This window comes from Chiloscyllium plagiosum, unplaced genomic scaffold (assembly GCF_037043375.1).
Source record: "Chiloscyllium plagiosum isolate Xiang-an unplaced genomic scaffold, Cpla_swu_hap1 HiC_scaffold_19, whole genome shotgun sequence".
Classification (NCBI taxonomy): Eukaryota; Metazoa; Chordata; class Chondrichthyes; order Orectolobiformes; family Hemiscylliidae; genus Chiloscyllium; species Chiloscyllium plagiosum.
The window spans coordinates 63,278,543-63,290,621 of NW_028270157.1; the positions used below are offsets into that span (position 1 = coordinate 63,278,543).

General features: G+C 41.2%; 1 protein-coding gene across 8 annotated transcripts in view; it reads right to left on the bottom strand.

Annotated features, from left to right (window-relative positions):
- The window catches only part of LOC122559499 (contactin-1), a 771,145-nt gene that overhangs the window by 438,724 nt on the left and 320,342 nt on the right, over window positions 1–12,079 (bottom strand). For all 8 annotated transcript variants that reach the window (XM_087997462.1, XM_087997461.1, XM_043709043.2 and 5 more), the window contains one exon: window positions 10,163–10,305. In XM_087997462.1, coding sequence (XP_087853588.1) covers window positions 10,163–10,217 — 55 coding nt within the window. In that variant the 5' untranslated portion in view covers window positions 10,218–10,305. The remainder of the gene's footprint in view (window positions 1–10,162; window positions 10,306–12,079) is intronic.

Sequence of the window (12,079 nt, forward strand, 5' to 3'; positions counted from 1 at the left end):
AAACCTGAACAGAATGTACTTTTTTTGGGGGGGCACCCCCAGTGACAATTCCATTGTTGTGCTAAGATACCTGCCATCATAGAGAAAGGCAAGATTTTCCACAGAGTCTTAAATGATCCCAGCATGCCACCTTCAGACTGCCAGGAAAAAGCAATTTGCATTTCTTCGAGGCTTCAAGAGTTTTCAGATCTGCCCTGTGTATTTTGTTTTATTTAGAACCCAATCACATCTGGGTAACTGAGCTTCACTACTCAAGCTCTATAATTCATGGTCAATCCATCAAAGGTACTTGGGACATTTATTATTGCATTGCAAAGGAGTTCATACAAAATTCCAATTACTTTTTATTTTAAAATTCAAGACCAAAATGGACAGCAAAGTGAATCCCTGCGCAGGCTGGCTGAGAAGACATGCGTGTGGGGATTGAGAAGATTATTAACCAATGGCATCAAGTCTGGGTTTAATAACTTAATATCCATAGGAGAGAAAGAGAGACTGAGGGAGCAACAGAGATCCTTGGTCGAGAGGATCAATGAGTTGGAATCGAAGAAGTAATTGGTGATTTACTGATATAGACATTTCTGCCACTTAGTAACAGAAGGTCTGATGATCTTACAAATTAGCTGGATCAAGCTAACAAATTCACTGCTGATCAAATGATGTTTGAAAACCAAAGTGACTTTCTCCAAGTTATCTCTTGGAACACAATATGATAGTCCAGAGAAAGGAATTCTTCTTGCCTTGACTACTTGTCAAAAGTTAATGAGAAGATAACTCCAACAGGAAATAGCTTCTGTATGACACAGCATATGGGTTAATTTTACTTTAAATTGCTGCTACATATACCTTCTGCACACATTTTCAATCTGTGCGAATGCTAATGATTATTTCATTGAACTGAGAGGTAACAAGGAGTTTTGAGAGTAAATGAGGGGATTCTGGCAGGAGCCCATTAACTAGAGGTCACTCTCCTTTTAAAAAAGTAAAATTGCCATGGTGTTGAACTTTTTGCATGAAAGATTCAATTATAACTTCCAAAGGCAACTTAACAAGGGCAGACTTAGAGGGATACAGGCAAAAGAAAATTAGGGAGTAGGATTAAATGGCAATATCTTACGAAGAGCTCACAGGGAAATATTGGGTTAAATGGCCTCTGAGCTGTGGGATCCATGATGATGAATTGACCTCGGAGCCTAATAACATCATAAAATTCCTCTGTATTCACATATTCCAAGACATCTGATCTTTTTCAAACGTGCAACGATCATGTTTGTTATGATGGTGCTTCACTTTTCATGCTTACCAATATACACCAATACCCATATTTTGTCAAAAGAACCAAAGACCAAGACATTGATAGTGGTGAGAACCATGGGTGAGAAATCACTGCATAGGACAGAGTTTAACCAGAAATAAGGGAAAATGGTACAAGCAATGCGACAAGTCTAAAAGTCAAACAGAAGTTAAAAATCACACAACACCAGGTTATAATCCAACAGGTTTATTTGGAAGCACTAGCTTTCGAAGAGCTGCTCCTTCATCAGGTGGTTGTCCACCTCCGAAAGCTAGTGGGCGGCACGGTGGCACAGTGGTTAGCACTGCTGCCTCACAGCGCCAGAGACCCGGGTTCAATTCCCGCCTCAGGCGACTCTCTGTGTGGAGTTTGCACATTCTCCCCGTGGGTTTCCTCCGGGTGCTCCGGTTTCCTCCCACAATCCAAAAATGTGCAGGTTAGGTGAATTGACCATGCTAAATTGTCCGTAGTGTTAGGTGAAGGGGTAAATATAAGAGTATGGGTCTGGGTGGTATATGCTTTCCGCGCCCCCTCCTTCTCCAACCGGTTCACCGTCAGCCAATGGGTGGAGAGCCATGCGCTCCGCAGGACGAGGTCTGTCCACTAGGGGCCGCTGGTTGGAGATGTGGAAGCCGGAATATTTCCACACTGTTTCCACACTGTAAGTAATCTAATCTAATCTAAACCTGTTGGACTATAACCTGGTGTCGCACGATTTTTAACTTTGTCCACCCCAGTCCAACACCGGCATCTCCAAATCAAGAAGTCATGAATGCAGAGGGCAGAGTCAGTATCCAGTCCAAAGACTGAAATGCTGCTTTGTCTTTATTCTCACGTCAGAAATGATACATAATCCTCAGATGAAATTTTCAAAGTCGATAAATGATGATATTCTGAGCTGATGCTGAAGGGATTGAATCCTGTGAGGAAACAAGTTGCTGCTGACATGTTGTTTAAGGGCTCACAAAACGCTATGCTGATGTCCACCTCAGTGTCAAAATCTGAATGATACAAGCTATAACAAGACTATGATCATACATTGCACCAAGGTACTGTTTGTATTGACTGCGAAGTTAACTTTAATCCAACATTTTGTCTGAATTTCCTGTGGCATTGACTGAGAGAACGTATGCAGAAATATCCCTATATATACACATATATACATATCCGTCTCAGTGATTAGCCCGGCTGCATCACAGCACCAGGGACCCAGGTTCAATCCCAGCCTCGGGCGACTGTCTGTGTGGAGTGTGCACATTCTCCCCGTGTCCGCGTGGGTTTCCTCCGGGTGCTCTGGTTCACCCCCACAGTTCAAACATCTGTAGGTTCGGTGGATTGGCCATGCTGAAATTGTCCATGGTGTTCAACAAAGTGTAGACGAGATGGGTTAGCCACGGGAAATGCAGGGTTACAGGGAGTGGGAAGGGGGAGTGGGTATAGGTGGGATGTGTTTCAGAGGGTCGGTGCAGACTCAATGGGCCGAATGGCCTGCTTCCACACGATAGGGATTCTATCATTCATTCTGTAACTAATTAAGTTTCAAAAGTGTAGAGTGTCAATGCTTACATGAAGGTTATCACCCAATTCCTCTACCACAGGGAGCCAAGCTATGTATATTTCTCATTATACTGAATTGTCAATCATGCCTAAAGTAGACACTATCATGCTGTAAAAATCAACAGCTGCATCGATTCCTCTCAGCCTTCCCAGCCCCTCATGTAGCTTTTCTTCCATCGACTTCAAATCTGGTGTCTTAAACCTTGAATACTGTGCTCTACCTCATGACCTGCCGCCTTGCTAACCCTCACATACATCCTCATCCAGTTCCATTTTTACTGCCACTTCCGCAATAGTCCGTTAATTCTGCGGCTTCAGCAGCTCCACGTCTTACTGCCAGACCCAGTTTGCCAAGACTGCCTTGGGAAGCCGGCAGCTTTGTGCTTGGTTTTTAATAACTTGGTGGCCACAATAAGAGAGGGGCACCGCCAGGTTGAGGAAATGGAGGGAACGAGGGTAAAGCAAGCAGGAAATGGGGAGGAGGATCAGGGAAGAGAAGGAAAAGGAGAAGGACAGAGTGGTAAGGCCAGTGGGGGGGGGGGGGGCATTATGGAATTGAATAATCCTGGCACTCCCTTCCTCACAGCACTGAGACTCTATCTAGACTGCAGCAGTTCAACAAGGTAGCTTCCCACTCATCTCAAGGACAATTACCAATGGGCAATAAATGCTGACCTAGCCAGGAGTGCCCCCATCCCATTAAAGAATTCTAAAAGTTCTACATCCTGCATCAATGTACAGTTTTCTCTTGCCTTCAGAGACATTTTGACTCAAAGCCTGATAACAGTTTCAAGAACTTATTCTCCCACTATCGTCCTTTGTCTCAGTGGCTTCTCTTTCATGATGATAGCATGTGGAAGAGGATTGGAATCTTATCATGCGCATACTTTCCAAATCCCACCTGGCAGAGTGACCAGCTGCCTTGGATCTCCAACTGAGACTGTGGGAGATACACACAGAGCAGTAAATATGAAAGCACATACACTGCCCTTCCCACCCACCCCCTCCCCGCAGCCCACAGATAGCAGACATGATGGGGAGCCATTCCTACCGTGGTATTCCTAACACTGGTGTCAAGGATATTGGTGGTCCCAAAACAAACTCCTCTCTGTACAGTCGACAGAACTCGACGTTATCTTACTTACTCAATGCAACTACAAGATTATTGCTGCTAAATAATTAGAGCGTAATCATGTAACACCAATAGAAACTTTATTTTTGAATGTTAGTTTTCTGACAGTGAACTGTCCCAGCACCAAAATCCACCGGCATTTGGCTCCTGGCAATCAATGGTTATCAATTCTGAATTCTCATCAATACAGTTCAGGAAGCTGCTGAGTATACACCTGATATTGTAAGTAGAATAACTTCAAACAGTGCACTCATCTTGGGTGCACTTGGCGGTGACTGGCCCAGTGCAGGCTCACATTTTGGAAGAGAATCTCATTAGGACAGCTTCAATTTGTCAAAGTCAGTAACAAGGTAGAAGCTAGGGTAGGAGAGAGAGAGAGAGAGCATGTGTAAGTGTGTGCGTATGAAACACAAAGAGGGGGGGGAGATGGAGAGAGAGAGGAAAAGAAAAGTGAGAGAACAGGAAATTCAGATCAAACAACAGAAACGTTTTCACACACAGTGTGGTAAATGTGGGAAGTAAAGAGATGCAAATGTTGTGGGTGCTCAAAATACTTTGCTCTTCATTGGGTACTAACCTGAGCAGAGACACAAAACTAGAAAAGTAGATGGGTGAGCTTCAGGAGCATCAATAGCCTTCTTCTTGTTGTATTCCATAAGAAATGGTCTGAATGGTCATGAAGTGAAAAAAGTTCAGCAGTTTGGTTGGCCCCTGAAAATATATCGCCATCTTGACAGGATTCACTGATAATCAGAAAAGCTGTTTTAGTGTAGGAAGTCTCCAATGCACAATGAGCGATGGCAAAGTCATAGAAAAAGAGCACATAACTTTGTGCTGACTCTTCCTCATCCTCAGGTGAATTACAGGCATGAATAAATCACAGAAAATTTATTTTAACAAGTTTTCTCACCAGCACTATTGTTTCAATGAATCTCACATATCTACTGTGTCATCAGAGCACATAACTTAATAATTGTCCCCAATATTCACAGAATCAGAGAATCCCAATAGTTAAGATAGAAGCCATTCAGCCCATGAGTCTGCACTGACCCTTCGAACAGCATCCCACCCCCCCCTCCCCCAAATTCCCACATTCCCCATGACAGATCCACCTAACCTGCACATCTTTGGACTGTGGGAGGAAACCCACACAGACACGGGGAGAATGTGCTAACTCCACACACACAGTCACCCAAGGGTGGAAACAACGCCAGGTCCCTGGCGCTGAGAGGTAGCAGTGCTAACCATTGTGCAGGGTTTTAGTGTTGTACATCCTTTGCACAAACTCAGTTTCCCTTTGTTATTTCTTCTGCTAAAAATATCTGAAGTGAAACTGACCCAAAGCCTGTCCAATAACGCTCATCCAGATTGTTGCACATTATTTTATATCTAGGGTCTGCTCTGTACAAAACTAAAACAATGGATTCAAACCTTGCCTGATGATGTCCTACCAAAAATCACAGATTGACAGCCACCAGTGCTTTTTGGCAAACTTGGGTACATAGATCATATGGGCAAGGCCCATGTGCCTGTGACCAACAGAAGAACAAAGCTTTTGATCAGAATGGTAGCTAAGGGACTGAAACTGATGATTGAACCACATAGACATGAAGGAGGTTCTACCATATGAACAAGAATTATTCACCCACACAGTGATGCTGCAGCACATTCGCTAAAACCTGTAAAAAATACGTTATTGATTTTAAAATTATTAAACAGCAACAGTTAGTAGCTCACAGACAAAAGAAAGATCACAAAGCATCAGTATCTGTTTAACATCTGACTGGAGATGCCCAATTCTTTACTGATATCACAGAAAAATAGGTCATTAGTATCAACAATAAATTATCTCCCATCCTCAAACAAACGCCATTTGATTAGAAGCCCAGTAAAACTCTAAGAAAATCTCCTCTGTGTTGAGCCACACAATCACGTTCAATCCAATATTCCAGAGCCATTTCTGTTATTTCATGCTGAAGTCACACAGAGTTGAACAATTCTATTTTGGACACGATACAGGGGACCTTTGAAACATTACCCAAGAAACTGTGTGTTGCAGCAGATTGGAAGGGGCAAGTGTTGGCTGACATTGAAATGGAACTCTACACAGCCTGACACAGATACTTGATAACTCAGTAAATAACTGTTTCTGTTAAAGTCGTAATAAGCAACGGAAGTGTTTTGGATAGAAAATGCGCCAAAAATCAAGTGTGTGATTAGTTTAAATTGATTTGATTTGTTTTATTAATTATCACATCTATTTTGTTACTACATAGAATGACAAGTTACATGTTGTGTTGCCACTCTCCAGAGCCATCTTAAAATATAGAAAAATAAACCAAAACTTAGAATATAAAGGCAGAAAAATAAAGAAAAATTATTTCAAAAGCATAACTTTCACTCATGAGATGGTAGACAGCAAGAGACAGCTACAAAAGATAGGGACATTTAATGCGAATAAGATCATTATCTTCACAAATCATTCCTGTAAATCTTATGTTTTGGCACAAACAAGTCACGTGGAACACACCCTGAGCTACAATGCTTCAATAGGTTTCCTCACAGGATGATAGGAAGCACAAAATATTCCAAGTTCTGATCAGGCTGATGAGCCTTCATAAAATGAATCATAAACAACAGTCTTGATCCAAATAAACAAGGACATGGTTCACACAATGGAAACTTCACAACATGACTTCATAGATTACTACTTAGGCAGACAATATTACAAATGTAATAAAAGCATGGCACTGAACTACCCTTCACCTTACAAATTAATACCATTTCTTAGGTTGTAAAATAAAGTTGTGTTTTTCACAACTGGCAAACTCAACTGTACAGTTCAATAACTTTTCATGTGGTGTCCCCTGGCAAAAGAAGATTGACTCTTCTCCTTAAATAAAGGCCGCAGATAGCTCCACAAGTCATAAGCATAGAGTTGGAAAATTGCATTTGAGCTTCAATGTTGACATTGATAATTGCCAGCTTGTTCATTGATGTAACCACGTCTGCCTAGTTCAACATTACTCAATACAACAACTCTATTAATACAAAGTATAGTCTTAGCACTTCTTGCATTAATACTACATTCAAAGGTGGAAAAGTAACCTTGCATGGTGTAATAATTGCTCAATGACGTCCAACCACCCTCTCAGAGTTAGTCTTTGCAATTTTGTAAAACATCAGATTTAACATTTAAATCATCTTTTTCTCTCACTTTTCCATCTTCTCAAATCAATCATCCTTTCAATCCTTTCGTTTGTGCATTGGATTTTTGATTCATCACCTTTCTTAATCATTCCATTTCATTTCCAAGTCCCTTCAGTTGGGGAGATGTAATGTTTGTTGTACTGATCAGTGAGGTTTCAGATGCATTACAACCCTGACTGTGCTCTTATTAGCTCACACTCCGAGAAACCACGTAGGAAAGTTTGTTAAAACCTAAAACACCTAAATTTAGTTCCAATTCATACAAATTCATATGTGGCCTGTACATTTTTGGGAATAGTTAATGTTTCTAAACACGACAGTCAGTAAAATTTGCCAATAAAAAGGTCTACATATCTTTGATCAGAATGGTGGATCTGCACTTAGTTTCACAACTCAACAACACAGTATAGCAGGGGAACAAATAAATATAATTTAACCAATAGCTTTAGTTCAGATATTATTCAGGTTAGAATTTAAGCCACTGCCTTACTTAATTGTCAGTACCTGTTTGCAGTGGGAAATCCTAGGTTTGTGCTGATAATGGCTTCAATGTTTTGAAAAATCAAAATAACATTCAACATGACAGAATAAAACTATCAACTAATCATCAACATGTGAGATTGTCTACTTGAGTAACTGGGAGAAAGTGAGGTCTGCAGATGAAGGGCCTGTGCCCGAAACGTCGAATCTCCTGTTCCCTGGATGCTGCCTGACCTGCTGTGCTGTTCCAGCAATAAAGTTTCTACTTGAGTAACTGATTGACCAAGAATTCTAGAATTCAAGTTATCATTGAACGGAGGAAGCAAGAGGGGATAACTTTCCACCAGGTGTGTAAGGACTTGGTAATGTGCTAAAACAAAGACCAGTGTCAACTCAGAGATATGTTTTAAAACAAAACATATATATCCCATAAACCACCAAGAATAAACAATGCAAGCCATAAAAGCAGGTGTATATTTCATTTTCAGATTTAAAAAGCCACAAATACATATTCACTGATGCTAAAAATCTAGAAGAATTGGTACTGTATTCTTAAATACATCCATTATTAATTAGCAGGATCTTTCTCATTAACTTCTCATTCATGTTAGTCTAGATTATGTCTTGCAACATGCAACTTGAATCTTACATATGTCACAAATATGTAAGATGAATCTCTGGGAACACAACTTCCTGAGTAGTTGTGACTTTCGACTTATTCATCCATATCTATTTCTCCCTTCTATCATCCTTTACTGTGGCACAGACTTCATTTCATAGCAACCAAACACTCATAGCATAGCAACCAGCTGTCTTCGCATCTTCACAAGGAGCACCAAGTTTAGAAGAATACAGTCTATCAAATAAAAGTACACAGTTGCATTTTGGGTCTAAAAAGCTCTGAAATTGAGAGAGAGATCACAGCAAGGAGACATTCAACAGGAAACAACATGGAACATAGCCAGATGCACACAAATCTGTCTTAAGACTTATTTAAACTTAATAAGCTAGGCTCCATGGAGAACACCTCCAACGCCAACAGTGATTTGTTTATTCCCTTACAGCACTGGGGATGGCAATATGACAAATGGCAGTCAGGTTACATTGTAAAAATAACAACTAAGACATAAACTTTACTGTGTCCTGCATGTGTTGCGTTCCCAACAACCTTTCCCAAGTCTGTTATTGGCAGACAAACGACAATACTCATTTAGTCCAATCTGCCAAAATTATCATCCCACTTACCATCACTGTAACACATTTTTACGACAAATGCTTCCTGCTGTTTAAAGATCTTTCCAAAGTTCGGCAATCTGAACTTGGGTCAATGTGAAAATATTGAGTATGTTCAGCAGGGCCCAAAATATCATTCACGGGATACTTTATATACCCACTTTTACACTGGCCATCCAATATTTTACATTTTTTGCAATGATGCACTAATGTTTCATTGCATTTTTTTGTTTACATTCATAATATTAATTTAACTCTGGACATTAAGGGTACTGATGCAGTTCAGAAATGGCCAGTGATGACTAAACAGTGTCCATTTTCACTGACTTAAATTCACTTCATGATCTTTACCTGCCTTGAAATAAATGTCAGAAAGAATGAGCAGTCTCTCAGGTTACTTTGTGAAGGAAAATCTTGACGTTGAGGCATGATTCCCTGAGCAATTGTTTTCTTAAGCATTTTTACAATTCAGTGACTAGATACTGGCCTCAAGGTGACAGCTGGGAATGGAGTAACAAATTCACAGAACATTCAAAGCGTCAGCTGGTGACACTGATGATCTGCCTGCTTTTGGCTCACGTCAAATTGAACATTACAACTTTATAAGGCTTGGTGCATCTTTGCATCCATAATTGATGTGTACTCCGAACAAGCAAACACCACCATGAAGAAACAAATTATCATCTTTCCGCTTTGCGGTGATTTTATAATGAAAATAAAAGATGCTACAAATGTTCAGGGAATCAGGCTAGTTTTCACATTATACTGGCCCGTTGCCTCATGCAAGAACTTGGAAAACCCCAAGGTATAGTAGTAAGCAAGATAGATGATTAAGTTGTCAGTCAGACATCAAGAAATGAATCCAACAGGCTTTGTGAAAGGATTACTTTCACCCACATTCCACTGTGCTCATGTAGAAGAGGTTTTAATGTGAAATGGTATCAAGTACACAGGAAGTCATGGGCACCGGGAAATTCAACGGTTCAAACAGAGAGAAAAAAGGTTATGTTTCAATAGCGACCCTAATTCCTTCACTATTCAGTTCATCCTTTTTGAGCGCATGAGCATCGAAAACCACACATTGCCCCATCTTCAGGCTTCGAGAACGCAGCCATCAACGGAAGCTGTAGGTGCAAAGATTACATTTTTCATGAAAATTCAATGCTGACCTTGAAGTGTTTTGCATCTGAAATCATGCCAAGGGGAGCAGCAGAAAACCCTTCACGTGTCAGTGTCATGCCCAACGCTCAACTTACCTGCCAAGCAGCAAATGAATGACAATGCAAAAAAATGACTCAACAGGAACCACATTCTCGGTTCTAGTTCAAAGCGATGGCGTTAATTTCAAGGCCGGGGAGGATTTGCTCCAGTTGTCTCAATTGTTCATTCGCTGGTATGCCTGCAAAATAACACAAAGCATAAAATAAACACCAATATTGTCACAGGTTGATCTCACCAGGCTATGAAATGTTCTCATGACTCAAGTTATTTTAAATCGCAGCAGGATCAAAGAAAAGTAGTCATGAGAAAGGCTATTTAGACTGTCTAATCTTAATTCTTCTCACTAAAACACATCCTTACAGCATATCAATGCTCTCCTTAAATACCCATCTCAACAGCGGATCAATCCCCCCAACACAGGTGTTCCAAAGGAATGTGCCAAGTGTGAATTGATACATTTTTGCCACAACAAAAACTGGAGACAGAGTATGAAGAGTCATAGATAAATATAGCACAGAAACCCTTCGATCCAACTTGTCCAGGGCAACCAGATATCCTGAATAAATCAGTCCCATCATTTGGCCCACATCAATATGCCTTTTAAATGTTGTAATCATACCAGTCTCCACTACTTCCTCTGGCAGCTCATTCCATTCACACACCGCCCTCTGTGTGGAAAAGAGCCACACAGATCGGTGCTGGGTCCACTACTTTTCATCATTTACATAAATGATTTGGATGTGAGCATAAGAGGTATAGTTAGTAAGTTTGCAGATAAAACCAAAATTGGAGGTGTAGTGGACAGCAAAGAAGGTTACCTTGGATTACAATAGGATCTTGACCAGATGAGCCAATGAGCTGAGGAGTGGCAGATGGAGTTTAATTTAGATAAATGCGAGGTGCTGCATTTTTGGGAAGCAAATCTTAGCAGGACTTATACACTGGCCCGAGGGAGTGTTGCTGAACAAAGAGACCTTGGAGTGCAGGTTCATAGCTCCTTGAAAGTGGAGTCGCAGGCAGATAGGATAGTGAAGGCGGCATTTGGTATGTTTTCCTTTATTGGTCAGAGTATTGAGCACAGGAGTTGGGAGGTCATGTTGCAGCTGTACAGGATATTGGTTAGGCCACTTTTGGAATTTTGCGTGCAATTCTGGTCTCCTTCCTATCAGAAGGATGTTGTGAAAGGGTTCAGAAAAGATTTACAGGGTGTTGCCAGGGTTGGAGGATTTGAGCTATAGGGAGAAGTGGAATAGACTGGGGCTGTTTTCCCTGGACTGTCAGAGGCTGCGGGGTGACCTTATAGAGGTTTATAAAATCATGAGGGGCATAGATAGGGTAAATAGACAAGGTGTTTTCCCTCAGGTGGGGGAGTCCAGAACTAGAGGGCATAGGTTTAGTGTGAGGGGGGAAAGATATAAAAGAGCCCTAAGGGGCAACTTTTTCACGCAGAGGGTAGTACATGTATGGAATGGGCTGCCAGAAGAAGTGGTGGAGGCTAGTACAATTGTAACATTTAAGAGGCATTTGGATGGGTACATGAATAGGAAGGGTTTGGAGGGACATGGGCCGGGTGCTGGCAGGTGGGACTAGGTTGGGTTGGGATATCTGGTCGGCATGGACAGGTTGGACCGAAGGGTCTGTTTCCATGCTATGACTCTATGACTCTGGGATTCAGTACTCTTGCAAATCTGTCCTGATGAGTGCAGACTGAGAAGTTTGAATAGCTTGTTTCTTTTTATAGCGATACTTTCTCTCTTTGCCAACTATTACCTCCAACTCTAACTTCTGTTTCCTCTCCAAAACCTTTAAAGGTGCTGATACCCATTTGTCCTGGAACGTGAGCAGTGGTAGTGCACTCCTCGACCAGCCAACCAACTTTTACCTCCTGTTAAATTGAGGTTGTCCAAAACTCCAGCGTCCTTGCTCAGAGTCGCACCAAATATCATTTGCCT